The sequence below is a fragment of the Eubalaena glacialis genome, chromosome 2, assembly GCF_028564815.1.
Source record: "Eubalaena glacialis isolate mEubGla1 chromosome 2, mEubGla1.1.hap2.+ XY, whole genome shotgun sequence".
NCBI lineage: Eukaryota > Metazoa > Chordata > Mammalia > Artiodactyla > Balaenidae > Eubalaena > Eubalaena glacialis.
Window position 1 is genome coordinate 18,285,235 of NC_083717.1, and position 27,957 is coordinate 18,313,191.

General features: G+C 38.3%; 1 protein-coding gene across 13 annotated transcripts in view; it reads right to left on the reverse strand.

The window, feature by feature from the left end:
- Positions 1-27,957, reverse strand: part of PARD3 (par-3 family cell polarity regulator) — a 628,388-nt gene that overhangs the window by 307,281 nt on the left and 293,150 nt on the right. For 8 of the 13 annotated variants that reach the window (XM_061178992.1, XM_061178969.1, XM_061178954.1 and 5 more), the window contains exon 5: positions 13,887-14,018. The exons of the other annotated variants lie outside the window; for them this stretch is intronic. In XM_061178992.1, the coding sequence (XP_061034975.1) occupies positions 13,887-14,018 (132 nt within the window). The remainder of the gene's footprint in view (positions 1-13,886; positions 14,019-27,957) is intronic. 13 annotated transcript variants of the gene reach the window in all.

A 27,957-nucleotide genomic window follows, 5' to 3' on the forward strand; every position in this document is an offset into this window, starting at 1 on the left:
GGACATTAATGCCAAACTCTCAGCCAAAGGTTTATGAAAGTATTACTGAATTGGGTATGTTTATGATTAAAATACAAAGTTCTCAGGAAAATTAGTCCCTCTGGGGACTTAAAATAGGAGTAAGTCCAAAAGCCTAGATTTCTGCTGATATAATCTAACTTTCCTTGCCCTCCCCTCAAAATTTTCCCAATTTAATCTAGAAGAGATTCTTGAAAAGTTAAACATTCACTATAAGGAAAGACATACTATCTATGGAATAATATATTTTTTATCAAAATGTTGGCTATAAAAATGTGTTAAGAGAAGAACCGTTTAGATACACAAATTACAAGTATGTAGCCCTTTACAATTACAAAAGCATTCAGTGAAAGTAAGGTGTGCTTAGATGCAAAGGTTCCGAAAGAGATTTAATGCCACCAGTTTAGGCATGCCTCCCTCACAAACAGAAACCCTGAGCAACAAATACGGGCCGTGCTCTCATTAAAAGAGAAAGACCCGTAATTAAAATGAAACATGGTAAGTGCCATGATGGAAAGAAAGGGAATAAAAGCTCCTGGGTGCACCTTCCCTTGGTCTGGGCAGGAGTAGGCGGGTAGGATAATAGGCCACGGAAGGCAGGTGTCAGGACGTCTCCAGAGGTGGAGACCTCCAAGTTCTGACCTGGGGAGAGGACTCAGGAAGAGGCAAGGGGAGAGTTGAGGAGCATGTTCAAAAGGCCAGCGATGTAAGCGCAAGAAGAATCTGGAGACCAAACAAGTTCAGGGGAGCCGGCAGCGCTGGGGGTGCAGGGGAGAAGTGCTGCGATGTCCGTAAAGGGGTGGCAGGAAGATCCACCCACAACAGAAACAGCAGCATCAAAACTAATACTATGGTGTGTTTCCTCCGTGTTACTTTGTGAAGGAGTAACAAGAACCCCCTCCCCACCCCACCCCACCCCCACTGTTTACGCCAAGGCTTCCTTTTCCTCCCAGGAAGACAGGGATTGAGTGGCCTGTTCTCCCTAAGAGGAAAGGAAGCCCACTCTCAGCTCACAAGCTGCAAACTGTGTCAACAGCCTTATGCTCTAGAGAGTGGGGAAAGGGAATGATTTCAAAGGCATATCTCATCAGCTGAACAGATTTCACAAAACCTCATTTTGTAACGTGACATGACAGAGTGCATGGGGTCTCCTGGGCATTGCTGGTGGGAGTGTAACTTGGTCCAGCATCTACTGAGGTCAGTCTGGAAACATCCATCAAAGTTATACATGTATATACTCTCGTACAAACCCACAAATGTACAATTCATTTTTAGGTTTCTATCCAAGAGATATTCAATGCCAAGTGGCTGAAGGACAAAGGTTATTCACTGGGCTGTTGTTTGCAAGAACAAAACACAGTAAACAATTGACGTGCTCATCAGCAGACAACGTCCCATCTGTACAAAGGAAAATTAATAAACTGTTTCAAAAATAGACCCTTTTTATGTTTCCATATAAAAAGATCACCCAGCCATTCTCAACAGAAAAATCAAAGCCCAGAAGATGATAGGTAGTATTTAAGTAAAAATGTGAAAAGAGAATATAGTTTCATATTTGCTCATGAAAGAATGGTATCCTTTGAAAGGATCCACAGAAACTTGGTAACAGTGGTTGCATAAGGGGAGGTGAGCTGGGGGCTGGAAGGCAGTATTGTGTAATATCCATGTATAATGTTTGATTTGGGAGCTATGAATATATTACCTTTGTAAAAATCAAGTAAATAACATATTCTAAAATTTTTTTAATTTAAAAAAAGAAATCACAGTGCAATCCCTATCAAACTACCAATGGCATTTTTCACAGAACTAGAACAAAAAATTTCACAATTTGTATGGAAACACAAAAGACCCCAAAGAGCCAAAGCAATCTTGAGAAAGAAAAATGGAGCTGGAGGAATCAGGCTCCCTGACTTCAGACTATACTACAAAGCTACAGTAATCAAGACAGTATGGTACTGGCACAAAACAGAAACATAGATCAGTGGAACAGGATAGAAAGCCCAGAGATAAATCCATGCACATATGGTCACCTTATTTTTGATAAAGGAGGCAAGAATATACAATGGAGAAAAGACAGCCTCTTCAAGAAGTGGTGCTGGGAAAACTGGACAGCTACATGTAAAAGAATGAAATTAGAACACTCCCTAACACCATACACAAAAATAAACTCAAAATGGATTAAAGACCTAAATGTAAGGCCAGACACTCTAAAACTCTTAGAGGAAAACATAGGCAGAACACTCTATGACATAAATCACATCAAGATCCTTTTTGACCCACCTCCTAGAAAAATGGAAATAAAAACAAAAATAAACAAATGGGACCTAATGAAACTTAAAAGCTTTTGCACAGCAAAGGAAACCATAAACAAGATGAAAAGACAACCCTCAGAATGGGAGAAAATATTTGCAAATGAAGCAATTGACAAAGGATTAATCTCTAAAATTTACAAGCAGCTCATGCAGCTCAATATCAAAAAAACAAACAACCCAATCCAAAAATAGGCAGAAGGCCTAAACAGACATTTCTCCAAAGAAGATATACAGATTGCCAACAAACACATGAAAGGATGCTCAACATCACTAATCATTAGAGAAATGCAAATCAAACTACAATGAGGTATCACCTCACACCAGTCAGAATGGCCATCATCAAAAAATCTACAAACAATAAATGCTGGAGAGGGTGTGGAGAAAAGAGAACCCTCTTGCACTGTTGGTGGGAATGTAAATTGATACAGCCACTATGGAGAACAGTATGGAGGTTCCTTAAAAAACTAAAAATAGAACTACCATATGACCCAGCAATCCCACTACTGGGCATATACCCTGCGAAAACCATAATTCAAAAAGAGTCATGCACCACAATGTTCATTGCAGCACTATTTACATTTACCAGGACATGGAAGCAACCTAAGTGTCCATCGACAGATGAATGGATAAAGAAGATGTGGCCCATATATACAATGGAATATTACACAGCCATAAAAAGAAACGAAATTGAGTTATTTGTAGTGAGGTTGATGGACCTAGAGTCTGTCATACAGAGTGAAGTAAGTCAGAAAGAGAAAAACAAATACCGTATGCTAACACATATATTTGGAATCTTAAAAAAAAAAAAAAAAAATGGTTCTGAAGAACCTAGGGGCAGGACAGCAATAAAGACGCAGACGTAGAGAATGGACTTGAGGACATGGGGAGGGGGACGGGTAAGCTGGGACGAAGTGAGAGAGTGGCATGGACATATATACACTACCAAATGTAAAATAGATAGCTAGTGGGCAGCAGCCACATAGCACAGGGAGATCAGCTCGGTGCTTTGTGACCACCTAGAGGGGTGGGATAGGGAGGGTGGGAGGGAGACGCAAAAGGGAGGAGAGCTGGGAATATATGTATATGTGTAGCTGATTCACTTTATTATAAAGTAGAAACTATCACACCATTGTAAAGCAATTATACTCCAATAAAGATGTTTAAAAATTAATTAATTAAAAAAGAAATCATGCTATCAAATTAATCCCCATATAGTCCAACGAGTATACTATCTCCCAAGGTAGCAGGGAAGACCCCATAATTCTAATCACTCATCTCATTAGATGTTCAACGAGCCCAGAGGATGATAAGGAATAAATAGGGACACCTAATAAGCGTTAATTTTTAAAAAAATTCTCTACAACCTATGTGAGGTTATCTTCCTGTAAGAATCAATTCCTTTCACTAAAAAACTTTTTGTGCAATTCCATAAGACACAAAGGATATCACTCCTCTCTTTGAAAATAATTTCTAAAACTCAATTTTATATGAAATATCCATGTATCAAAAGAGAAACTTTACTCAGAGAATTGAAGAAAACCATATCAAAAAGCTATCTACTAGATCTAAAATGCTAATGCTAGATCAGAATTTGTAATATCCATATTTTATATACTGAACATGTAAATACCAAACTCCACTGTTCCTAGAATAAGAAAATTAGTCTCTTAAAGAAAACATTTTCGCCAGGCTGGGGTCCCAGAGTAATAGTATAATTCATATTCATTCTAATGACAATAAAAGCCTCAGCACTCTCTGCAAAAAAAATTTTAAACAGTAAGAAAACAGCTCTGAAACAAATAAAATATATATTCAGGAGAGAATATATTACTTTCAACTCACTTGCTTATAAAATATTAAATATAATCAAATGGTTTGTTCAAATATTGTTTTTCCAATTAAATCGAAAATTAATCTGTCACTTTAGTTATAAACAGAGTAATTTAATATTTTCTGATAATCAAGTACTTTAAATATTCAAGTAATTAAAATTTTTAGAGCTAATAGAATCGATGACTATGTTGGACCTTGAGCAACATTTTAGGCGGCCTTTTTTTCCTCATGTCCCACTAATGCCTCACTTAAGTAAGTCCCAGCAGCTCTTACCCTCTAAGACCATGACCTTCTAGACAAAGCCTTAAAAGCCTCAGGGGGCTTTCCCAGGGCAACTGTGACCAACTGTGATACAGCAAAAGTTATGGAGATGCAGAGACACTGTTAGTAACAGGCTGATGGTGCTCACCTTTTAACACCTGAATCCATGTTCAGTTAGTTACAAGATGTTCTCAGGGGAAGATGAGAAGTGACTGAATAAGTGGATGAGGAAGACCACGCTCTCCACCAGATCAAGGTTTTTGAAGTAAAACTTGCACCACTTGCAACACAAGCCAGGATGCAGCCTAACATCGATGACTCAGAAGTATGACCGTGTTTCTAAGGTTTACTTATGTACATGACTTAATATTTAACAGGTTTTCTTTGCTTTACCTATAATCTGCCATTTTTAGCTCGTAACTAATAAAAATCACAGTATCACATCATATGGCCAATCTAGTCCACCCAACAAAGAATCCACCTGTAATCCATGGTATCAGAAAAAGTAAAAAATATTATGGACTTTTTCCTTTCAATTTATCACAACACTTACTCACTCAAAAACACATGGGGGATGACTCGGAGCTACAAACAAACAGTAACCAAGACAACGCCTGTGCCATTTTAGCGCATGGAAACAGACATAAACAAAGATAAATTCAAATTCATAAATGTTATAAACAGAAGGCTGATGAAAGAAGAGACAATAATGTAAGGGCAGCAGGAATGTCCCCCTCCTGCAAGCGTGAGGATTAGGGAGGGTCCCCTGGTGGGGGGCGGGGCGGGATGCGTAGGGTTGGATACATGAAAGATAAGCAGGAACCAAATCTGTGAACTGGGAGGGACAGTAAGCCAGGCAGAGGCAAAAGGGAGACAAGGGCGTGTGGGGCAGGGGGAGTGTTAATGGAGCGTGTATCTGCTGAGCGGAAAGATCTAGTGCAGAGACACACACACACATTCAGGACTGTGTAGGGAGGAATTAAATACGAAGGCAAAGTCCTAAGATTGAGAAGGGATGGCAGACAGAACAGAGGTGAAGACGGCTGGCCTTAGGGAAGCTTCCTCCAGGTATGAGGACAGGCGGCACGAGCCCAGGAAGGTCTGTAAATGTAGTGATGGGAACAGGAGGATACGAGAATGACTTCAGAGAAATGAGCGATCACCGCAGGCAGGAAGAGACACTGCACTTCTCAAAGGGTTTAACTTGGTTCTGATTAATATCCACATTGCCATTTTATCTTACAGTTTGGGAATTACGGTATTTATTAAAAAGAGAGAGAGAGAGAGAGAAAACATTGCTCCATCTTCTAATCTTATGAAGTTTGATTTACTAAAAATAAAAGTATTTCAAGTAATATGTTCTTCTTGCAAAGGAGTATATATTTCTACAAATACATAAAGTGAAACCTAAAAGCCCAAACAAACCCCCCTGCCTTGCAATACCATCAGGTGTATGTTGTGGAAACTACATGTTTATTTTTCAGTATTTTCTTCTTTAAAAAGAAAGCTGATCAACAACCTCCTCTCAGCCATAAGAGCAGAGAAAAGAAAGAGAGAAAGGAAGGAAGGGAGGGAGGGAGAACTGAAGGGAAAAAAATGTCTCATAGATACACAGACCCAATGAAAATACTACAGGGCACATATACCCAGCCCTCAGTGGGGGAAAAAAGAACATAAAACCATTGGGCAAAATGTTTTAGTGCTTAAAAACGGCCATTTTTTCAGGACCATTCCAGAATCCTGTTGAAGGTAGCTGGAAAAAGCCTGTATAAGACTGATTTTGAAAAAGTATACCTACCTAGATCATAACATTCCAAAATTTTAAATGGCTTAGAGGGATTCAATTGCTACAGGCAGGCTGCAGGAAACGGGTAGTGAAAACAACATACTGTATGTAAGCCAAAGATGTTAATGCAATTTCTTAACCAGGATTTTTAAAGGATAGCAGTTCCCCCGCTCACTGGGCGTAGAAATAAAGAACAAATTTTCAAAAGCAAATGACATACAGATGGGTGGGGATAAAGAGAGAGGAGAAAGCCTGTATTCTTTTCATGGTCATATTTAATCACACAGCTCACAACAAAATCTTGAAGACTGCCTGCAATGAATTTATGAAAAGGCACCTGAGGGTCGTAGCTAAAAAAGAAAATGCGCCTTTATCCACAGTGCAAGCTCTAAAACATCTAGTTCTAGCCACTGTATTCACAGGCAAGAAAATCATCAGCTACTAACAGACTCCCAGTGAAGGTTAATCCACACACCACCAAAGATTTTTCACTCGGTAGAATTTCTGAAGCACTTCCCTGCTGCTTGCAGGCTTTCAGCTCCATAGGCCAAAGAAGCAATAAAAATGGCCAGTCATAAAGGAACAGGAGAATTGACTAGGACCCCTTAAACTGCACCCCTCACTCTAAAAGCCCATGGGCAGCCCTGTGTCTCCCGAGCTCCATTCACTTCACAAAGGCACCCAGAAGCTTAGAAAATGGCCAAGCAGAAACCCTAGTAAGACACTTAGCATTCTTAAATGGCATCCTTAGATCTAATCGTATCAAAACCACGCGTGCTTGCCAAAACCAAAAGGGAATATAAAAAATGGACACAGACACAGAGATGAACACTAATGTCATTTTTATGTCAGATTATGTTCTTCAGAAAAGAACCAGAGATGATTTAAAATGATTAACTTTTATTTTAATTCTGGTAAGATGCCATGGAAGCAAGAATCCAATTCTGGAAGGATGATGAGGGCATTAGAAATACACCAGGGATGAAAATGAACCAGCCCAGCACCCCAAATGGTACTCCCAATATGCCAGGAGAAAAACAGTGACTGTTGTGACACTAGGGAGAGTTATCGAGGCTATTCTTACCCAAAATAAAGATAGGAAAGCAGCACCTAACAAGTGCCCACGATGCACCAAAAACTGGATCTGCATTTTGATATGTGTTACTCACTCAATCTTCACGCATGAAGCCAATAGCAGGTATTATTTTCCCCATTTTGTCTATAGTGAAAATGAAGGTTGCAGATTTTATACAACCAAGAAAAGGCCACACCAGTGAGTTATGTGCCACTGAATTTACATAAGGGTAAAATGCTGCTTGTCGCTCTCACAAGAAAACACCATCCAAAGTGGCCCTGCACGTGGCTGGCAAGGCTCCCTGGGAAACTCGTGTTTCCTTCTCGGAAGAATGTCCACCAGCCCCCTGCGCTCCAGTCCTGTTCTTATATTTGATGCTATAAGTCCACTGTTCTTTGACAATACAAGTAGAAAATGTGTAGGGCTTCTGAAAAATAATATGTGTCACATACATAGATGACACTATCAGTTTTAAACCTCAACTAATGTTAAGACATGTATTATAATGGCAGGCATCCCATTATCAAAGCACAACAAGATAATCTGCTCTTGGCATATCCAGGAGACATGACACCTCTCTTCAAAGGTTGTTTTGGTTTTATTTTTGGTGTTATTGTGAACATGACATGTTTCTGCTATGAAGAAACTCTGGCATTTTATAATGAAAACTAAACTTAATTTTTAAAACGATCTATGTTTTTAGTTTCTACATTTGCTGCTGTTAGAGGTGAACACAATTCTATTTGCTTTGGCCCAAGTTCTGCGAAACTTTGCCAACTAGGAAATAATATTAATAAATCCCCTGCCTTTTAATAGAAGACTGTAGAACTTCAGAATTGGGAGGCAGGGGCCTTTGATTATTTTTAACCAGATTATCAAGTCTTTTGGTTACTCAGTGTCTATGTGCTAAAGAATAAACAAACAAACCACATTCCAGTTACTATTTAGCAGGACCAGACCCTAACCTCCTGTCCCATTAGTGTGGCGGAGACCACGAAGCCCGGCCAGTTCCCATGTCAGAATTTCCATAGCTCTTCCTTGTTCTAAGGGGTTGACCCTGCAGTCATTTCACTGACTGGTTTGCAGCTGTTGGAATCAGATTTCTGAAGAAGCCACTTCCTCATTTTGTCATTAAGAAAGTATTATCAGTTCATATTCTGGAAAACGAGTTATTTATGTCATCTGGATGGTTCTAAGTGTCAATGAGATGAGATTTTTTTTTTTTCCCCCATTTAGAAAAGGTTTTTAAGCACTTGGGGAAGGATGAGATCTTCCCTGTGCAGGTGGATGGAGGAAAAACCAACCGCGGAGAGAGGTGTGGGCGCACAGCACGACCCCTGACCCCGTCACTCATCACGCCAGGGTGAAATGGGCAAAACCTAGGAACACGAGGACTTACTGACTGACTTACTCATTTTTTTAAACTATCCCCATATAAAATCTGGAAAAGCTTAAAAACGTAGCTTCACTACGCTGTTTACTCACATCCAAAACAGGCTCTAATTTCTAAAATTTACTTCTGCTCTAGCTCCTCAAAACCTTGGCTTTAATCAAATTACAATGAAATGTAAAAATGAAACACTTTCATAGTAACCTACCTTTTCCATGATTTGTGACTATACTCACTATGTAGCACGTGAATAGCAATCATAATGTATAAATATTTTCAAAAGTTTAAAAAGTATCAGGATAAGCAGACAATGTTGGACTCTTCTTTTCTGAGAACAGGACCAACGATAAGCATTCATTCCCTGGCATTATTTTATTACATAGGTTTTCTATTTAACCATCCGCTACTTTCTAATTATAATCTCTAGGAGTCAACAAATACAGGCTGATGTAAAAACAGACCTATCCCTGGATTAGCCACATTCATTTCAGAAGGAATAAGTGATCAAAATTCAGAAATGTTCTGTCTGCATGAAAAAGCCTGGAGCAAAAGCATCGTGGCTGGAGACAGTGACAAAAATGCACAAAATAAGAAGGAAAAAGGCAGTTTAGTGCTTCTAAAACTCATAGCCTCACAGGCTCCAAAGAGGAGGGGACGGCCCATTCAATGTCAAACCTAAACCTCGTGATCACCACACATTTAAGGTCTTTCCCTGAGTCTGCCTCCCTCGGTATAATCTGCCAATTAGATGCGGTTTTTGCTTGATGGAAAGAACCTTAAAGCATGGACTTTTCTCTAAAGGTCAGGGCAGTCGTCCCCTGTAACAGAGCGTAAGTGGTGGCTGGAATGTGCCTTCCACCTCCTAGTGTTTTCTGTTAATTGGCTTCAGGCCTGTTCACCCAGACAAGGTAGTGAAAATGGCAGGCTCCCAATTAGCTTAAATTTCCCTTAAGGTCCCTCTACATTCTGGTCCCAAATTCTCCCAATCATGTATTGTAAAGTTCCTGCCTCCTCTTCTGTGGAATTTATTAGTTGCAATAAACTGTGGGGATAGAAGAACAAAGGCAGCTTATGATCTATTATCTGCCAATATTAAATTATAGTCCATGCAGAGTCAAGGAAATGGTAATCGTTAAAAGGAATTCAGATTTCTTAAAGCATTGTCACACATCAAAACTGGGGAGGCTTCCCTGATGATGCAGTGGTTAGGAATCCGCCTGCCAATGCAGGGGACACGGGTTCGAGCCCTGGTCCGGGAAGATCCCACATGCCGCAGAGCGACTAAGCCCATGCGCCACAACTACTGAGCCCGTGTGCCACAACTACTGAAGCCCACGTGCTTACAGCCCGTGCTCCGCAACAGGAGAAGCCACCTCAATGAGAAGCCCACACACCGCAACTAGAGAAAGCCCACGCGCAGCAACGAAGACCCAATGCAGCCAAAAATAAATTAATTAAATTAATTAATTACAAAAAAAAAAAAAAAACATGAGGGGGGTTTGCTGTGTTTTTTGTTTCTTGGGTCTCAGAGTCAAAATTTCGGAAGCAGGAGAACATTTTTAAGGCAACACGACAGAAACCCATTTAGTTTTCAAATCCTCTGTGCTTCCTCTGAGAGCTCCCAGGAGAAGGAAGTCACAAGATTGAGGTGAGAAAAGGATGTCTTTGAAAGACGCTCAGTCCTCTACCTTCTGAGATGACCCTGATGTAGGATGCTGCTACAGGCAAATCTGAGCAAGGTGAGTCAGTCATGATTCTGGAATCATGTTGACTTTGACTCCAAGTGCTTCCTGGGTCAGAGTTCAGAGTTCAGATACACCACCTACCTTTAGAGACAGAGGTGTGACTTACCAACACTCTAACAGAGGGAAGGAAGATTCAACGGCCCCCTTATCAATCCCAAAAGAGAAAGCACCTCAGCTTCCAGAGGTGCCTGCTAGCTCAGCACTCACACCCTCCTTTGTCCTTTTCATCCCTACTGTTTATTCCCACTGGCAAAGCTGATGTGGTCATAATTGCCTTCAAAAAACAGAGATAATGAGAAACAAGCACTCTAGTAGGAAATAGAGCAAAAACAAAACCACTGGAGGCATATACAATCTAGAACTCTCTTGACCTCTTCAGTCCAGATGGCATAACTAAAAGAAGACATCAGTTCCACCCCAGTGATCCTAAAGCATAAAGGCAAGGGCTGATTTTTTTTTTAACCATATGAAACATTCTTTTATCTACATGATGCCACTCCTTTACTATATTTTTAATGGCAAAAAAAAAAAAACCACAGAAGAGACATCAGGCCATTAAAGTCAAATGACTCATGGGAACAGTTAAATGAATAAATCCACAATTAAATGAGAATGGCTGGACTAGATTTCCAGTGTATCCAGCATAACCTATTTGTACTCTTCTGCCCAAACAATTGTGCTTACTTTTGGCCAAAGTTTTAATATGGGTTTTGTTTTGTTTTTGCTGTTCCTGTCCAGTTAAATAGACTTCAGGCTAGTTAATTATCCTGCTGATGGTAAATCATTAAATTTAATGAATGGATCGGCATTTCTTAAACTGAAGCCAAGGAAGAAGATGATTGCAGGCTCAAGAGTCAATAAGCTAATGTCATTTACAGTGGGCTACACATACTAAGAAAGCATTTTTTTTTTCTTTTTTAACTTTCTTATCATGGAACAAATACTTCAAATAACTTCAACAAAAGCCAATCAAGGCTTAGTTTTGGGGAAAAAAAAAAAAAAGGTGTGTCTCAATGCATCCCTTTTGCTTAAAAAGAAACCCCCAAATTACAAAGAAAATCTGTACTACTTCCCATAAAAACAGGCCTACAACCGCAATAGTAAGACAAAGTTATATTTTTAGAAGTAATTAAATGTATCATATTTTAGAAACTCCGGGCTGCCAATTTTTTTCTCCTAATCTTGCAATAAAAATGGTCAGATTCAGCATCTTCAGCTTGAACGTAGCCCTGACTGTGTTTAGTGATGAACAATTGTGTTTCAGGGAAGGTAAACCCCCATTTCTACCCCCAGCACCGGCAGGTCAAACGCAATTAGTCTAAACCAACACAGGTACTTTTACTGCCTTTGATTTCGAAAGGGGTAGGCAAGTCATGAGATTCTGGACAACAAAACACAAAGGGCATCTGGTGGGCGGGGAAGGGGGAGGTGGTGGTGACAGGAAAAGCTTATCTGCTTTCAAATGGGTCACAGTGAAGAGAAGGGCCCCGCCCCCTTCCTCTGCAGGGATGTGATGGTCTGGACCCAGCAGGAAAGGACTAGCCAAGCCTGCGGGGCTCCGGGAGAAGTTGGGGAACCTTGACCCTCAGGAAGGCCACTGGGCCAGAAATGAACCCCTACCTTCCCTTCCCCCTGACTTCTTGTTAAAGGAGCAAGGAGTAGTTCCTTATCATGCAATCTAGATGCTCTGTATTAGCACCCAATGTTTTTCCAACAAATATACTAAGACACACTGAATTTGTCTGGGTACCGGGCATGACTCTAAGCCCTCAGCAGGTATTATATCACCAATGAGGCCAGCTCTATGATTACCCATCTGCTATGTCCACTATGTGAATAAACTGAGGGGCAGACAAGGTGAGCAAGTGCCCAAACCCCACACATGGTGAAGAGCCGATAGCAGCCGGTCTGACCCCAGGCCCGAGGTGAATTATCTCAATCCTAAAAAGTTACTTCAAAGTGATAATTTTCTCAAAACAATACAGATTTTAAACTAATTGGTGTTACTATTTCATTATCACTGGGTTTTCACTTGTTTTTATCACTTGTTTTTCCTAAGTAGAACTTCCACGGTTTTTAAACTATTTAAAATCATTTCCAGGGACTTCCCTGGCGGTCCACTGGTTAAGACTTTGCCTTCCAATGCAGGGGGTGTGGGTTTGATCCCTGGTCAGGAAGCTGGGGTCCTACATGCCTTGCAGCCAAAAAACCAAAACATAAAACAGAAGCAATATTGTAACAAATTCAATAATGACTTCAAAAATGGTCCACATCAAAAAAAAAAAAAAATCTTAAAATTATTTCCAGCACACAAAGTTTTATGCTCCTTACTACTATAGGATAAAAATCATTCCATCACAGGTAACAAAGGCAAACTGTCCTTTTTTATTGTTTCATAATCAAACACCCCACATACACAGAACTATTTTAGGAGGTTTATGCTGTAAAACATAGACTGAGATGAATTCAGCAAAACACTTAGGGTTTCTTTCCACTGATATCATTAATCTAAATTGAAAAACAGCTATTCCAGTATCTAGGCAACCAAATTATCAATAATTTTAGAAATTACTGAAACTGATACACAACAAAACATTCTGTCACCGAGTACTCACCTAGTTTGTGATCCATATGAACTTTTTAAAGAATATAGATGACGAAGGAACCAAATAAGTGCATTTTTAATATCAAAACTATTAAAACTACAAAGAAAACACTGGCGTTCCCACTACAGAGAAACACTATGACTAACAATAGACAATTAACACTTTAAAAAAACAACACTGCAAGAATTTTTTATACATCAAAACTTACCAGATAAATTCTTAGTCTTCATACCAACAGTTTTGTTGCAAACAGTCCTCTTCCCAAGACAGGAAGCCATTATGTATACTGAGTGGTAACAATTCTGATTTCATGAATTGGAGGTGACTACCCCACAGAGTGAACTAAGCTACTCTGAAAACGTAGACACCTACAACAGGTCCTTGACATTTATGAAAGGACAAGTCCCCAGACCTGACAAGGTAGTCTAAATGCTGAAACAATACTACAGCTTATATTTTTCCCATAAAATGAAGTCAGGGATAACAGAAAATTTATTTTGCCTCTTCAGATCCTTTGACTTAATTGCCTCTCAGTCGAGAGGAGAGCCCATGCGTGGTCTTGAAAGTCTACCTATAAACCGTATTATTCACACCAAATATCTGTGCCTCACAGCCTAACAAGCTCTACGGTGGTGATACTTGAGAATCTACAGCACCTGCTTATGAGAAATCTTTGATCAGGAACCACCACCGAAATATTCTACATTTATGTTACACGCACTCTGATGCAGACCCTGGTCCTTAACTACAGTTTGGCAGAATCACTTATCTCCAATCATCACTGTGATGGAGGGAAACGTCTGGGGGATGGGCTAGGAAGGTACACCACCGACGCATGTAGAAGGATTCGTTTATGTTACCTGTTCTTGCTTCTCCAGCCACTTGTCCACCATTGGGTGACTGGCACTCAGAGACGAGCGAGCATTGTCTCTCTGAAATTGGTTAGACCAGTTACTAGTGTCCCGTGGGAGGCTTCTGTAGTTTTCATCTTTCTATTCAAAAAGAAACAAAAAGGTGTCTTGTAAAAAACCAGATCTTGCAAATTAATGATGCACCTGGTTTTTCAAAAGTAGCAGAAAAATGATTCTACATATTTAAAATGTTTTTCCCAAGTCTATACCAAAGAGCTGACTGAGGACATTTCCTCCAGGTTAGACCTCAGAAATGCAGTCACCTGCCTGGGATAAGGGAGTCTGAGGGCTGCGGCCACACACGCAGGCCCATAATAGACAGAAGAACACACTCTGCCCTCCTCTCGAATCAACCTCCCCAAGCCAAGTACGTGCACCAGAAAATGGAAAATACTGCTATACCAGACTTTTATCATCACTCAATCACGGCATTTTCTCTTTTCTTCTTCCTTCCAATCTTAGAATAATATTGTGAGATATTTTCTATAATCCACCAAAAATGTTTAAAACAGGGAAGATGAATGAATTTGCTCTTTATTTAGATCCTCGTAGTTTTGTGACTTTGGGCAAGAGACTGAAGACTCTGGGTTCTTCTGTTGCCTCCTTCACAAGCTAGTTGTAAACATTAATTCAAATATCAAGTAGAGAAAAAAATTAGTCTATTCCAATACATGGTACATAATAGACATATAGTTGTTCACCCCGACATGCTTATGACGAGTGATGTCTTTACATAAAAACCTAGTCAACTGATAAATATTTATTTAATACACCCCAGAGCAACCAAAGTATCTCTTTCAAATAATAATTTATAACAACTTGCTTTGGCTTTAGAGCTGCAAAACTTAATTTCAATGTTCTGAAAAGAAATGAGAAGGCTAGGATAAGGTAGGAAAGTCGAACATTTTAGTTCAATAACTAAATCCAAATATCTCCTACAAGAATAAATTTAAAATGTTAACCTCACTTTAACCCACTTACATCAGTGCCCCACTTTAAGTACCCAAATATTTTCCTTAAAAACTTTGCTAAGGGTAGCGTGTTTGTAAATATCATCATATACATGATTGATCCTTATCCTTTATTACTTAAACCACATGAGCAGTCAGCACACACACAGAAACAAAAAAGTGTAATATAATAGATTTGCATTGTATAGACCTTAGCAATAGACCAGGATACTGTTTTCTGTTTCATCAGAGAATAAAACTTAAAAATGAATTGATTGTCCTGGACCTATGCCAATGCTGTGACATATGAAAAAGAAATTTTTTTAACCTATAAAGATTTACCAGTATAATTTGGCATGAAACTTTGTAATTTTTTAAAAATCAAACTACAGAAAATAAACTTTAGAAACTCGATAGGAGAATTAACCATTAGCAGCAAGTACTTTTTACTAGTAAAACTCTGTACCTTCTTGGTCACTATGGCTCAAGAAAGCTGTGATAGGGGCTTCTCTGGTGGCACAGTGGTTAAGAATCCATCTGCCAATTCAGGGGACACAGGTTCGAGCCCTGGTCCGGGAAGATCCCACACATCGCGAAGCAACTAAGCCCGTGTGCCACAACTACTGAGCCTGTGCTCTAGAGCCTGCGAGCCACAACTACTGAGCCCGCGTGCCACAACTACCGAGGCCCGCGCACCTAGAGCCCATGCTCCGCAACAAGAGAAGCCACCACAATGAGAAGCCCACGCACCGCAACGAAGAGTAGCCCCCGCTCGCCACAACTAGAGAAAGCCCGCGTGCAGCAACGAAGACCCAACACAGCCAAAAATAAATAAAATAAATAAAGTTATTAAAACAAACAAACAAAAAGCAAGCAAGCTGTGATGGGGCATAACCACAAGCAAAAGGAAGATGCTGGTAAGATTAGGCTGCTGTTCCACACCCGGGGATGAGGTACTGACCCTGCTTATAGGAATGTGGAAATGGTAAAATAAGCAGAGGACATAGACAAAGTCAAAAGAAAAGAATGAAGCAAATGAAGAAACTAAACTTCACTGTATCTCAAAATACTAAGAGCCCTTCCTTAAAACTTGAGCATAGTAACTTCAGAACAAAGCGGAACTATCTGTTTCACATGGTTGTCCCTAAACTTACTGACCAGAAATTCAAATAAATCATAAGGGGCAGATAAACTTATTAACGACAGAACCTTAAACATCCAGGAAGAGAGAAAGGATTGGAAGTGTGGAGAAACACAAGCACAATTTCTACGTCAAGGATCGTGCAGGGTCCTACCATTGGCTAGGGACCTGGTTTTTCTATTCTTTTCCCACCATTAGAGGTGATTATTATACCAACTCTTTACTTTGAAAATGAATAATCAAACAGAAAGCATTAAAAATCAATCCTGCCTTTTTAGTAGGAAGTGTATTTCAGAGAAACCAATAGTGCCAGCCAATGGGGAAAGCTTGTCTTTTCAGGAAAATGCTGAGTATGGAAGTAGAACAATTAATAGTATTAGAAAAATCACCGTTTTCAACTCCTAATGAAATCATTCATTCAGGCAAAGATAATCAGTGGATGCTAAAACCATTAGGTGAAAAGTTGATAATGAACCGGATGTATGCATAGTGACAAAATACCACTTGCAAAGGGAAAAATATATCTTTAAAGTAAAGAGACCACATGCCACAAAACTCTCTTTTCCTGATGTCTAGAATCCAAAAAGCTGCTGGTACTTCCTTTGGATTCCTTTGGTATCTCCATCATTATTCATCTTCCCTTAAATGGCCCCTGCGGGCTCTTACTATGGACCACTCACTACCGTCTCCCTGAACAAGCTCAAAAATGTACAATTGCAAACCCTCCTCCCTGACAACTTCCACGCACAGGTCACCAACACTAAACTGCTTCTCTGAATTCATGATCTAAATTTCCAACAGAATGTCCCAAAGGTATGTACCTAATCTCCACAGTCTCGTTAATCCAAAGCTCATGGCCAAGATCTTACCCTTTGGCCATCACCCTCGTTCAGGATCAACGTGCCTCTCTTCTGAACCACTACAGCAGCCTTCTAGTTGGAGGCTGGCTCAAACCTTATCCTGTCCAACAACGTTCCACAGAGGATTCTTCTAAAATGCCCGTTAGGTCACGTCACACCTGGAACAAGCATGAGGCAGACCCGGGGACCCGTGGTGTCACAGGCCTCCTCACCTCCAACAGGATATTCCTGAGCCCAGACTCCCAGCAACATTTCTTCTGTGAAAATACTCACCGCTCTTCAAGGCCCAGTTCCCAAGCTGCCTTCTCTAAGGAGCATTTCCTGACTCTCAACAGAACTAACAATGTCGTGCTTTCTGAACTACTAAATTCCGATTTTACTCCTAATTATAGTTCTAACTTATAATTTAGTTAATTTTAAAGATTGCTGCTTCCATGATCACAGTGACACCTAGGCAGAAGATCACCAGTCACCTTTAAACTCTAGCACTTAGCTCAGTGGCCTGTACCTACGTGGACGGCTTTTTCTGGAATACTTACTATGTTTCCTACTTTCACAAGGTTTCAAAATCCCAGAGTTTTAAAGGAACATTTCTAACCGTTGTTTTAAAAATCAAATCAATAAGGAAATGCTTTAATCAGGTATCACGACGAACTTCAGTGGAAATGCACTTTCACTGAAATACAATGACTGTACTTTTAAATTTATACTGAAAGATGTATACCACTGTTAGATGCCTATTTCAATCTAATGTCACACCTACAGTATACAATGTCTGTGGAAAAATGTGATTATTTCCAGTTGCATCTAAAAAGTAGTGTGGCATTTCTCTATGTCAATTATGACATGTAATTCATGCAGCAGGCCACCACAAAGTAATCATATTAAGGCAGATAGGGCTAAAAAAAAAAATCAAAAGATCTGTCCTTCTGAACTCCATCTGAAAAAGTCTACAATTTTATATTCGTAGAATCAACGTTGAGTATTTAATTGGTAAGAAAAATAAAACATACCCCCATAACAAAAAAAAATTCTAATTCAATGTTGATATGGTAAAGTCAATAATAAATGCATATATTAATTGATTTACGATGTATGAAAAGTTCAGTTACAGTCACCTTAGTCATCACCAGGTAAGTGAAGAATTTCTAAAATATATTATTAATCATTATGCAACATATCTGTCATTTTTGTCGACAGCACCATGCAGGTGCTACTAGGATTTCAGCAATGTTCATCCTCAAAATCCTGTCTGAAGTTTGGATCAAGTGCACACACAGAGTATAGTCCTATAAAGCTGTGATTAGTATCTGTGATGTGAGCACATCCACAAACCTAATAACATACAATGTATTTTCTACTTACACTGTATTTTCTACAATAGATGCATGGATAGTCACTGTTTTCAACTGAAATGGATACAATGCATTCTATTTTCAATTTGAAAATACTTTTTCCAGTGTAAATGATTTTAAAATTATGGTACTTTTAACTATGTCTATGCAAGACTACATTTTTCATGGACCAAACTACAGTCAACTACAAAAAAGTCAAAATGTTTGTTAAATGTATTTGCAAAACTATTTCATAACCTGAAGAAAAAAAAAACCAACAAATTTTTTCGTCATTGATATTTTCACAAGTTAGAGTTGAATTAATAATAAATTGGAGAATGGGATTTTAAATCTATTTTATTCTATGATCAAATTAATGTCTCCATTCTGTATATTGGCAAACTTTAAAAAGAAAGAAAGAAATCTTTTTCTTTAGACTTATAAAAATCTAGCAGCAGGACCAATATATAAAACCCTAAAAATTACTGTATTTGCTAACAATAAAAAATCATTAAAGCCACTACTTTACATCTAAAAGATTATATAAGAAAAATACCATAATGAATTACTCTCCTTTTTTTAAAATTATAACTTTAATCCTCCACTTAAGAGACTGGCCCAAACATCCACTCAAGCTTTTTGGGAAAGGTGGAAAACTTTCCCTCTTGCCAGAAAAAAAACAGATGTTCCTGCTGTGAGCAGGCATTTTCCTTATCATCTAAATGTACTGCCATATCATCAGGTGTCAAAAAGCCACCCAGGCTGAGAAATGCATATTAATTTGCTGCTCCCGGGTAGCAATAGCCTGGTTATGGAGTAAATCTCTTCCAGGGTAGGGAAAGTGACTGTCCTTCCTGCCCCCTCCCTGAGCCAATAAAAAGAAATAACACAGAACCACTCAATGCCTTGGGATAGAGGCTTATTCCTGGCATACTAATGGTCAGATTTCCTGGCAAACCTACATCCCTACTGCAGAAATACAGGAATGTTTCATAAACATCATAGAAGTAATGGATATTTTTGTGTTAGCAGAGGACCCCAACTACATTTCCACTTTATCTCAATGCAAAAATTCCAAACATCTTTTAAAAAATCACTAGGAATTGTGCCATATTTTGAAACACCAAATACCCAATGCATATAGATTTCATTCTTGCACCCTCTATGCATCCTACAGTTTCGAATATTCCTATGTGGTTTTAAGGTTTTAAATTTACAATATTTTTCAACTCTGCAATTGTGGTCAAAGAGAATTCAATCTTCCGCTTTATCATTTCCACAAGAAAAGACAGACAAAAAACAAAGGAAACTATTTTCAGGATGTCTAACCTGAAATTATGAGGCTGAAGTGAAATGAGTAATTATGGCTTAAGACAATTTTTTTTTTTTAATTGCAGGAAGCTTGCTAAAATCTTCAGTAGTCATATTGTCAGTTCAGCGTGGCAGCCCCATTCCTGCTCCTGGGCCAGAGTTTGTCTTTTGTGCCTCCTGACAGCTATACCAGAGTATGACCTTGGAAGCAATGCCAAGGCTAAAGCTTAAAGATAACAACCATAAAATGGTCTGTAAACAGGATTGTTGTCAATGTACTTTTCTGACCTTCAAACCACCCTTTAGATATAAATAAGAATTGGGGGTGGGGGGGAGATAAATAAATAAATTAACACACACACACACATAAAAACACAGGTTCAACAGCCAACTTGTAAATGAAGTCAGAAAGTTTGGCAGTCCCTAACAGTTTAAACCAATTGCATACCTATTAAGGCATTTCTCAAAGTAAGGAAACACAGGATTTTATTCCAAACACAGTAATTATCATCACTTATCTTAGGCACATGGCTATTTTCAAGTGTAATGAACTAAAAAGCATTATTCGAAATACATGGTGACCAATATCCTGCACGCAATGCCTAACGTTGTTGATCAGAGGTCAAACAATCGTTTCCATATTAGCGGTAATTCCTGTCCCTAAATGAGCATGAGTACTGGTACCTGTATGTATACATCTTACTTTCGTTTTTGATAATTGCCTTCTTCCACATTCTTAATCATTATTAGTGAGAGGGGTGGAGGAGATAAAGAAAAGAATGTGTGTTTAAAATTTGTTCCTACAAACATACGGACACCAAGGGGGGAAAGTGGCAGGGGGGTGGCGGCGTGGCATGAATTGGGAGACTGGGTTTGACATGTATACACGAACGTGTATAAAATAGATAACTAATAAGAACCTGCTGTATAAAAAACAAAATAAAATTCAAAAGATAAAATAAAATAAAATAAAATTTGTTCCTACTTCTGAGCAGAACTATGACAGGACAAAGAGGATTCGAACATTCACAGATTTTTTGTCAAAACAAAATTCTGTCTAATAGTAGACTATATATCTATCATTTATTTATCTATAAATATCTATAAATGATAGATATACAGTCTACTAAAATGTGGTAGAATTTGCAACAAGAGACACTGATTACACTGACATTGTTAAGTTGTTTAAAATTAAAAAACAAAAGGGTCAAAGTCCAAAGATTTTGAATGCCAAAACATTTACCACAGCACCTCTTTAGCTCAAATTACATAAGTAATAAATATTTTATTTTTAACTATTTTAATTTTCTTTTTCAACCGAGTTTATGTTTTGAACAGAAATTAGTAAAAACAAAAAAAAAAAGTTGAAAAATATTAATTTAGCCAAGCAAATTTTTTTATTAATGTATGAAGTAAAATCTCCTAGCATGCACATCAAATTTTATTAGTTTTTTTTTTCCTTTGAAATGTTAAAGGTACCATACACAGTTCTCAAAACTCATTCTGGCCTTAAAAATTCTGAACTATAACTCATGTCTTTTCCAGCATGTATCATAAATACATGCTCAATAGCTTCTAGATCATAAAATTACATTTAGATCAGTGGGACACTCAAAAATGTTAAATACACCACACACACAAAAAAAATCATGTTGGAACTCTCCAATATGGAAGAACACATTTGAGAACTAAAATTAACTTTGCAAATAAGTTTCCTGTCGCACAGCAAATGCTTCAGGTTGATATGTTCACAAAACCAGAAGCTTGACATTATAGGTTTATCTCACAACCTACAACTGACCTTGTTAACAGTCTTGATATCAGGTAAGAAAAATAACCCCTGGAACAGATACGCATCAGGCTATAACATAAAGGATCTGGCATAAAAGGGGTTGGTCAAATCTCACATGGAGGTACACCAACTTATGAAGGCCATGGTGTTTCCAGAGGTGACCAACAGAGCACAAAGGTCTCTGAAGCTCCCAGACCTGCTTGTGGAGCAGACCAGGAAATCCAAGAAGAAAAAGATCAGCAAAACTGAGCCTCATTCAGGCTCCTTATTGGAACCAATTTCCCCAGTTGTTCCTAACCCACCTCAACAGTTCAGAATGCCATGAAAAACTTTGACACAGAATTTTAAAAGCTGGAAGGAAAAAGCTAGAGAACATCCAGCTGAACCTCTCACTGTCTAAAAAAAGAAACAGGGACTCAGAGAAGTTATGACAAATGCTCTATGGAGATTAGGATGACTAATCAGATCCCACAGTTATACCTCCCCACTTCAATGCCCAATTTCTGAGTGAAGACATTTCCAAGTTTTCATTCTCCATCTAAGCAGGAAGCACAGTTTACCTGGGTATAACTGGGTATAACTTCTGATATCCAGCCATTCCTATATAATGACCCCCTCCCATGGGAAAGTATCTCCCAAGTTCTTGCTTGTCAAGTAGGGCAAAGCCATTACACAATCTTGAATCACAACTTCTATTTATGTTAGAGATGGTTGGTTCATTGATAAATACTACATAGTCTTAGGAATAATCAAGTGTAAAATGTTTGTTTTAAAATTGTTTTAGGGACTTCTCTGGTGGTGCAGTGGTTAAGAATCCTCCTGCCAATGCAGGGGACACGGGTTCAAGCCCTAGTCCGGGAAGATCCCACATGCCGCAGAGCAACTAAGCCCATGCACCACAACTACTAAGCCTGCACTCTAGAGCCTGCGAGCCACAACTACTGAGCCTGCATGCTGCAACTACTGAAGCCCGCGCGCCTACAGCCCGTGCTCGGCAGCAAGAGAAGCCACCGCAATAAGAAGCCCGAGCACTGCAAGGAATAGTAGCCCCCGCTCGCCGCAACTAGAGAAAGCCCGCGTGCAGCAACGAAGACCCGATGCAGCCAAATATAAAAAATAAATAAATAAATAAATTTATAAAATTGTTTAAATACAATGATCTCTTGTCTGATATAACTGGGATTATCTCCTTTATCCTATGAAAACATGCATAAGGGGTGAGGAGAAGGTAGATGCGGAGGAAAGTGTAATCTTTTTTCAAGTTACAAAGATGTTATCTCCATCTGTATTCTGAGGAACTAAGGAAAAGAACTAAAAGAGAAGCAGCAAAAACAGCAGCTCCCATTTTATTTCTTTCACAGAATTTCACAAAAACCAACATGGTCACTTAGTTGTTCTACAGCCACCTGCACCCCACAGTCAGCAAGGTCGGGACCACCACTTCTGACCTTACTCCTTCCACCAAGGACAAGTGTAGGAGCAAAAAACAGGATACAAAGGCTGCGAGTCAGATCCCACTGAGGAGCCTGGCTCATTTTCCACAACAATAAAGAATGTGAGCAGCACTTGCTTGACTCCGCAAAACAAATTTGAATCTGAAACAATTTTCAAACATTTTAGAAAGTGCTACGTGCTTCTTATTTTGAAGGTACAAAATACCCATCTACATTTCATTTTCTTTCAAAGACACGTAACTCCAAATGTTCATATCTCAAAATTAAAATTGTAAAGAATGATCGCATTTGGCATCAGGAGCGAACTGCACAAGAGAGGGAGGGAACAGATGCGGGGAGGTGAGGGAGAGACAGTAAAACACTTAGTTGCCTGATTCCAAAAGATCTGCCATCTTACATCTTATCCAAATGTGCAAGATGAATCTTTTATGCTTACCTATCTAAATAGTTTACCTTAATTTGAAAGCAATATATATATATTCAAAGAAATTGCTGAAATTTGAAAACATTTTTACCTTAACCTTAAAGCAATATATATCCAAAGAAATTACTACAATTGGCACCATATATAATTAATGTGGCAATGTAAATGTTAGCAGCTCCTTACATTTTTGCGTTTACAATCATAACTTCAATGGACTGGGTGAATTGAGTCATTCCTGGGAAAAGCAGAATTGAGTCATTCCTGGGAAAAGTTCTTGGGTACCATCTACAATTTAGTTTCTGTAAAGTTTTCCCCTTAATTGTGAAATAGCCTCCTCAGGTAAACCATTTCCACAGATACATTTTTGAAAAATGTAGAAGATCATTTTTATCTCCTCTAAAACTTTCCGTTAAGCAATTAAAATAGGAATCTAAGAATAGTCAGCACTAATCAGCAGTAATAAAGTTTATTAATTATTAAAACTGGCATCATTTTTAAAACTTCACCAAGTCTATATTATATCTTAACATCTTAGGCTTGAGTAAAAATATGCTAGCTTCATTAATATCACTACTAAAAATCGGACTTTGTTAATTGATCTCCATTTCTTTCCCTTTTTTAGGGGAAACTTTTGTCTTTGTTTTCTCTAATCCTTGTAATTGATATTACTGTTGTTACTGTTATTGAGAAATAATATATTCAGCCCTCTTCTTGATATTTTACGTGCATTGCTCAAAACAGCTTAACAACAGCAAAGTAAATAATGATATAATTGGGTTATAACCCAAAAACCAAAAGAAGTTATCTACGAGGCTCCACCTCCACAAGAGAAGCATTTAGAATAAAGAAATTAATGGCTCAGACTTCTAAAGAATTAAGTCCTTCTCTCCAAACCCCATCAGCAGAAAAAGCATGTTCTCTGAGAAGAATATTAATTTTCAAGGAAACTACTTTGGTCCTCAAATTATAACTGAAAATTCTAATTTTAGAAAATGTGATTCTGGGAAATTTCTGAGTGATTGCTGTTGACCCCACACATACACCTTAAAAAAAATCTTAACAATCTGAATAAAGTGAAAAAGAAACAGCTGATGCAGGAGGTTGTCAGGATAAAAACTGAAGACAAAGTGGGAGCTCCCAGTCCTGAAGAAGCAGCGTGTCTAAAACTGACGCATTTCTCAAACTCAGGCTTGTAGCAGGAAAGGGGGCCAACCTTAAACCAATATTTAACAAAATCAGTTGAAGAACTTTTAACAGAACTCATTTTCAAAGCAAAAAACATATTTCAGGGAACAAACAGGTGTGTCAGGAGGCTCATGGAGCCCAGTGGCTGAATCCTCGTTCCATAATTCTCATTATTGGTGCATTAACTGCCATCCGGTTCTCGGCACAAAATGTGGGTGATACAACCTACATTGTACCTTCTTGTTTTGGAAAAAGGTTAGATTTACAGAAAAGATGGTACAGAGAGCTCCTGCATAGTCTTTACCCAACTTCCTCCAATGTTGACATCTTCCATAACTTCAGTTTATCTGTCAAAATGAAGACATTAACATTGGTATGACACTGTTAACCGAACTACAGACTTATCTGCAAGTCATCAGTTTTTTTCCACTAACATCCCTGTTTCACGGCAGGATCCCATACTGCATTTAGTTATCGTGTCTCCTCAGACTCCTCTGATCTGAGACTGTTTCTCAGTCTTCCCTGCCTGGTATTTTGCGACCATGGCACTCTTTAAGAATGATGGTCAGGTATTGTGTAGAACGTCCCTCAATTTTGGTTTGTCTGAAGGTTCCTCATGATTAAACTGGAGTCAAGAGTTTTGGGGAAAATTCCACTGAGGTCCCATCTCATTACACTACATCAAGGGCTCATGCCATCACCATGAGTTATCACTAATGATACTAACCTTGACCACTGGGTTCAGGTCAGTTCACCACAGTTCCCCACTATAGAGTTAATGTTTTTCTCATTCCATCCTCTATTCTTTGGAAACAAATTACTAAGGGCAGCCAGTCCTCGAGAGGAGGGGAATTAAGCTCCACCTTCTGGAGGGGGAAGTATAACATATATTATTTGGAATTCTCCTACGAGGAAATTTGGACCTTTTCCTCAATTTATTTTTTATTCAATCATTTATTAGTATCACCGTATTCTCGTGGATATTTATTCTGGTCTTTCGGTTAAAATCCAATTATATCATTATTTACTTTGTTGTTGTTAAGCTGTTTTGAACAACACACACAAAATATCAGGAAGAGGGCTGAGTATATAATTTCGCAATAACAATGATAAAAATATCAATCACAAGGATTGGAAAAAACAAAGACAAAAGTTCCCCCAAAAAGGGGGAAAGAAATGGAGATCAGTTAACAAAATCAGATTATTAGTAGTGATATTAATGACGCTAGCATATTTTCACTCAAGACTAAGATGTGAAGATATAATATAGACTTGGTGAGGTTTTAAAAATTATTTTGGTTTTAATAATAAATGCTGATTATTCTTATATTCCTATTTTAATTGCTTAACAGAAAGTTTTAGAGGTGATAGAAATGAGAAGGTTGTTATGAAATATTTTACAGTTTAAAATATTCAACTAAATGAACACTGGGCAATATATAAAGTCTGTAAGTATGTTGGAAAGTGGGTAGCATACTTAAGAGCACAGAATATGAAACAGGACAATTGAGATTCATAACACAACTTTATCTTTCAGCAGTTGGTTTAATTCTTAGGTGAATTATTTAAACTCTCTCAGGCTCTACCTCCTCATCAATAAACTGGGAATGGCCACACTACTTACACTTCAGAAGGTGATTAAATGAGATACAACACATAACACAGCCAGCAAGAAGCAAGTACTCAGATCAACTTGGCTAGCATTACATAAAAATACCAAAACCTCAGAAACAGTACAGTTTGGAGATGGGACAGATGGAAACCATTTTTATCCCCACCCTGTAAAAAACATTGCCCCAAAGGCAGTCCAGCACATGATGGCACCTAGAACACACGAAAATTAAAACAGAGCTGCCCCAGCAGCTGGGAAGCAAACACCAGGTACCGCAGCCCAGCACCTCACTAGGCTCTTCTCTTTAATAACAGAACATGACTTCATGACCCGAAGTAGGTATGTTTATAAGCTAAAGTATTAAAAACTAAAAATAGACACCAACTTAGAAAGATGAAATGAGGCCAAAATATTTTCAAGTGTCTAAAGAATACATGAATTTTTGTTCAATATAATTTAATCAGTGCCAGTTCCTGGTCTCCTCTCCCAAATCAAGAAAAACGGGTATAACATCTTCATTTCCCTCTGTATGATATGTAACTTTGAGGGTGCTCAACGAGGATTCTGACATTGCTTTGGATTTATATTCCTGGAATGGTTTGTGAACTCTAAAAATATCACACCCAGGCTTAAACATTTTCTCAGTAGCACCTTAGGATTTCATAACTTGGAACACAAATTATAATATTTAAAGTATGTGAAGGGGGATTATATTCCTAAATGTGGCACAGAAATAGATGAGTCTTGGTTATTAACAGCTCAGGCTAGGGCAGCTTGGCACTTGAGGTTAGCCTATTTTAAAAATGAGTAGAACCATCACTTACTGAACAAAAATGCAGTGCATTCAAATTAAGATCTTTTAATATGCAAAACAGAAGGGTGAAATTTATAGTTTTAGAGGCCTTTTACAGGAAGTACAAATGTTGTAGCAAGATAGCCTAAGACCTGGGTCTCAGCTGGATTTCCCTTGAAGCAAATACCCCAGAAAATTAAACACAGCTATAGGGCTCTCGCAAAGGAAACGTAGTTTTAAAAAACTTCTTAGCCCATCCTTTGAGGTTTTAGATGGTTATTGTAAATAGCTGGCAGCTACGGTTGGCCCATAAATAACCAAAGGATAGTCAACTTTTTTTTTAATAGCCAGCTGGTCAAATGGACTAATTCAAAAATAAAAAATTTACCAATATGACTCACTTTCTACATTAGAAAGAAAAAATGAGAAGAAGCAGACCAAGAAGCCAAAGGTTTGAGAAGAGGATGAGAAAGCAAAAAATAGGTAAATTTAGAATATCACTTTATTTATTTATTTTTTAATGTCTGTACATAATTTACTTGATCAAGATTATAAGTTTTTACAAAGGTCCTGCATAAAAAGAAAAGTTCTCATTTTTTTTTTAAATTCTAAAGAGAGCAAATATCCATTTCTTTTTTTTTTTTAATTGAGGCATAGTTGATTTACAGTGTTGTGTTAGTTTCAGGTGTACAGCAAAGTAATTCAGTTATATATATAATATATATAGAATATCATTTTACAATGAATGAACAAACGAATGAATGAATGAGCCAGTAAGCAGCTATTTTAAAGAGCCACGTGGAGCAGGATTCAAATGTCATTGCTATTGTATTGTCTGTGTATCAACTGCAAAAGTTTTCTCGCTCTCAGTAAAACAGGGAGCAGACATTTTCTGGAGGTTTCTTGTGCCTGATTGGTGACCCTAATGCTGGGAATTCAGTGTCCTGACCTTACATATTCAAATGCACTTGAACTAAGATTGGAGGGGAGGGGGGATGCACCAAGTAACAGTAAACAGAAACTGCTTTTATCATAGCGTCTATCTAGAAATATATTTCCTGTTCTAGTCTTGTATTGATAAGATAGGATCCAATATCTCAATGGGGTGTTATAATACTTTAAAAAAAACACTTAAAAAAAAAAATTAATAGCTTTTCATTTAAA